The sequence below is a fragment of the Pterocles gutturalis genome, unplaced genomic scaffold, assembly GCF_000699245.1.
Source record: "Pterocles gutturalis isolate BGI_N339 unplaced genomic scaffold, ASM69924v1 C12207571, whole genome shotgun sequence".
NCBI classification, from domain to species: domain Eukaryota; kingdom Metazoa; phylum Chordata; class Aves; order Pterocliformes; family Pteroclidae; genus Pterocles; species Pterocles gutturalis.
The window spans coordinates 23-3,435 of record NW_010155737.1 but is presented as its reverse complement, the minus strand read 5'-3'; the positions used below and the strand labels follow the sequence as shown (position 1 = coordinate 3,435).

At 35.4% G+C, this 3,413-nt stretch overlaps 1 protein-coding gene across 1 annotated transcript; it reads right to left on the bottom strand.

Moving 5' to 3' along the window:
* Nucleotides 1-64: 64 nt before the first annotated feature.
* LOC104471073 (zinc finger and BTB domain-containing protein 41-like) lies at nucleotides 65-1,665 on the bottom strand. Its single transcript, XM_010086262.1, has 2 exons — nucleotides 1,605-1,665; nucleotides 65-863 (listed from the first exon to the last, which is right to left on the bottom strand). Exons 1-2 carry the CDS (start codon nucleotides 1,624-1,626, stop codon nucleotides 220-222), a joined length of 666 nt encoding a protein of 221 aa, XP_010084564.1. The 5' UTR covers nucleotides 1,627-1,665; the 3' UTR covers nucleotides 65-219.
* Nucleotides 1,666-3,413: the final 1,748 nt, after the last annotated feature.

Below are 3,413 nucleotides of genomic sequence, written 5' to 3'. Positions count from 1 at the left end.
TAAAAGAGCATCTATAAGATTTTTAAAAACTCTGGAAATCACAAGAAACGCTCTCTCAGTGCCGAAATGTTCAAATGTTAAGTACACAAACCTGTTTTTTTCCAAAACTATGCAGAAGACTCATGAGTCCAAATAAAATATAAAATATAAATCTTAATTGCCATATCAGCCTTCTGTTGGCCAATAGCTTAGTAAATTAGGTGGAATGTTATGGTCTGATCACGGATGTTCATTGTTCGAAATATTCTGTACAGTAGGAGCTGTATCTAGCCCCAGTAAAGTTCCAAGATATGACTGGTCTCTAGGATCCAACATTTGCTCAGGCCTTACGGGATGAACAATATTTGCAGGTTGTGGAGTAAGAGTGTATTTCTCTAGAAATGATAGATCTGTTGCTCGTTGGTAATCTGTCTGCTCAGGTTGTGGAGGAAGAATGCCATGCGACTGAGTAGTATGCTGTACCAGATCAGCTTGCGGATCAGACATCTGAACTGGTACCAGAGTCACAGGCACACATACTTCTGTAGATACATTCTGGAGCAAAGTTTTGGCTTCTGATTGATATGCTTTGGACTGTTCCACGTACTGTTTAGTCTCAGTTTGGTAAACTTTGTCATCAGAGCGGTACTGCACTGGTAAGGAGACTAGCTTTTCCTCTGAAGAAGATGTCAAGGCCTCTTCTGCAGCCTTTGATCCATGAACATGATCAATATGATATTTCAGCTTGTCTTTTCGTTTAAATGTTGCATTGCAGTGTTGGCAATTAAAAGGTCGAGCATCTGAATGAATAACCATGTGTTTTGTTAATGTTTTCTTAATTCTAAAAGACTGATTACAGATTTGACATTTGTAGGGTTTTTCACCTGTAAAGACAGAAGTAAGAATTAGTTATTCTGAGTAACACCGTGTCACACATAAATATACAAATACATGGCATAGAGACCTAGTATAAAACAATGTTACTGAAAACGAAGAGTATATATTCACAATTTTGGAATCAAGGGAGCCATTGGAAGTTTGTTTAGAAGGTATAAAAGCACACTCTTCTTACATACAATTCTCTCGATCCTTGGGATTCCTGCCAGGTACACACAATCAGAATATAAACCAAACAAAAAAAGAACAGTCTTTCAACTGTTCCGATACTGGTATTAAGTGAACTCAATGTGTACTTCTATACATTTTGAAAGGACAATGATTTCCCTAAATATAAGGTAGGAAAAACAAAGTCAAACTTATAAGGACATAAACCTTTCCAAAGGGATTTCAAATTGTTGTTGAGAATACCACTAGTATTCTCTGGACCACAAAAATGGTTACAAGGTCTGGGTAAACTTGACAACAACACATACCAGTAAAGTAAAGGAAGAAGTGTAGAGAACATACCACAAACCTGTGCTGAGCGTTATCAGTATTTCAACTGATACATTCAGAAGGTAGCATTCAGGAATGACCAACATATGAGAAAGAATAAAGTCTTGCTGCTTCCTTCTACTCTTGCCCTGAATGCTCAACAACCATAATGAATTAAATAATTCCACCAGTGTTGATGCATAAAAACACATCCCTACATGTTTTGTGGTTTTGTTGGGGTTTATTTTTACCTGAATGTGTCCTAAAATGCATTTCCAAACTTGATTTCCCTTTAAAAACTTTCTTACAGACTTCGCATTGGTGAAATGTTGCTTTATATCTTTAAAGAAGACAAGACATTTCATGTTAGATACTTTTTTTTTTAAAAAAAAACTCACAATAAAGCTATGTGCATAGTCCTTTCTGAAATCTTTAACTGCAAAATAGCTGAATATCAAAGTTTCCTCACTTGTGTTCACATTTCCCAGCATCTGCATACCAATAAGATCAATTAAGATTCTACTTAATATTCTCTGCTGATATTGGCACTTGGTATTAGAAGAGCAAAAGCCACTAAAACTACTTTTCTGACCCCCAAAACATTCTGAAGTAACAGGTTTTGCCCAACATCCACAAGAGGCATACACTGTAAAGTACTAGGAATGGTTTAGGCTACTGTCAAGAAAAGGCAGAGAATAAGTAGCTAATGTACAATACTTTCAACACAAACACATCTAGAACAGCTTCTACACAGTGCTAATGAGTACAAGCAGTTAAAACACAATTTGGAAAACAACTAAGTCTCAGTTTATTTGACAGTCTCTGAAAGGCTTATTTTTGGAGCCCAAAAATTTAAAAACCTTATTGCATTTTCAATGTATAGACATAACTCAGGTTTCAAAGATTTTATCTACTTTCAGGGCCACTAATCTGATACTAGCTTCTAAAAATCTTAAGCATGGGATAGTTCCCACAGTGCTTAAATTATGTCTAATAATTCAGTCTTAACTAGTCTGCAATTACAATATTCCAGCAAACTATCAATTTAGAACAACACTGAGACAGCTAATTGACAAATTAAAATTTGTTCCTTTTTAATGTTTATTTTATTTACTTAATTACGCTACAAAGAAAACAAATTATGCTACAAATCTGCTTCAAACCATAATAACAATAGCCTCTATCAAGACTAAGCTAACGGGCATGACAAAGACACAGACTACTAGAGTTGCACGTGAACGTGCAAGTCCAACAAAATCAGTTGCAATACGGAAGTATTTATGCAGTTATAAAAAACCCTCACTTACTTCTGCCAAACTTTTTCTCCTAGATGAACACTTTTATAATGAACAGTAAGGTGATCTCTACGGCCAAAACACTTTCCACATTCCTCACACTGATGTGCTTTTTCACCTAGAAGGGCAAAATTCAATAAATTTTGTTTAAATCTTCTGGAAGTTATTAAATGTTAAAAGCCATGATTTTAAGACATACAGTAGATCCATGTTCACAAAGTTCAGCCAGTCAAGCTCTTCCATAAGTTACTCAGAGAAGGATTCTCTGTTATCAAAGAACAAAATTCAGGAAGTAGGTTGGTTCTATCAGAGTAAGGATTTTTACCACTTGTTATATATGACCATTACTGCTTGTCATTTCTACAAAGAAATTCATGTTCATGAGTTAAGGGACACTTCCCCAAACACCAACTGCATGAGAGGTACAAGTGAATGACTAGGATTCTACTCTCTTTGTTACGACCCGAAATGTGAAATCTTCAGTTATTCAGGGGCTTTAAGAGAGAAGTTTATTTAAACGTACCAATTATTGTCAGCTACTAATTTTCAGAACTTAAAATTACATCATAGTATTTCTCTTTTTAATTATCCTGATGTACACAGTTACCTTTTTCTTTTATGATGCTGTTTAAAAGTATCTTGATTCTTTTTAGTCATCTTGAGATCTTCCACAAAGTGGCAGAATGTTTCTTCTCATGTAAGTAGAACGAGTGTGGACAGTCAAAGAATGTAACTTTCTAGAGGGGGGGAAAGCAAATAGAGTAG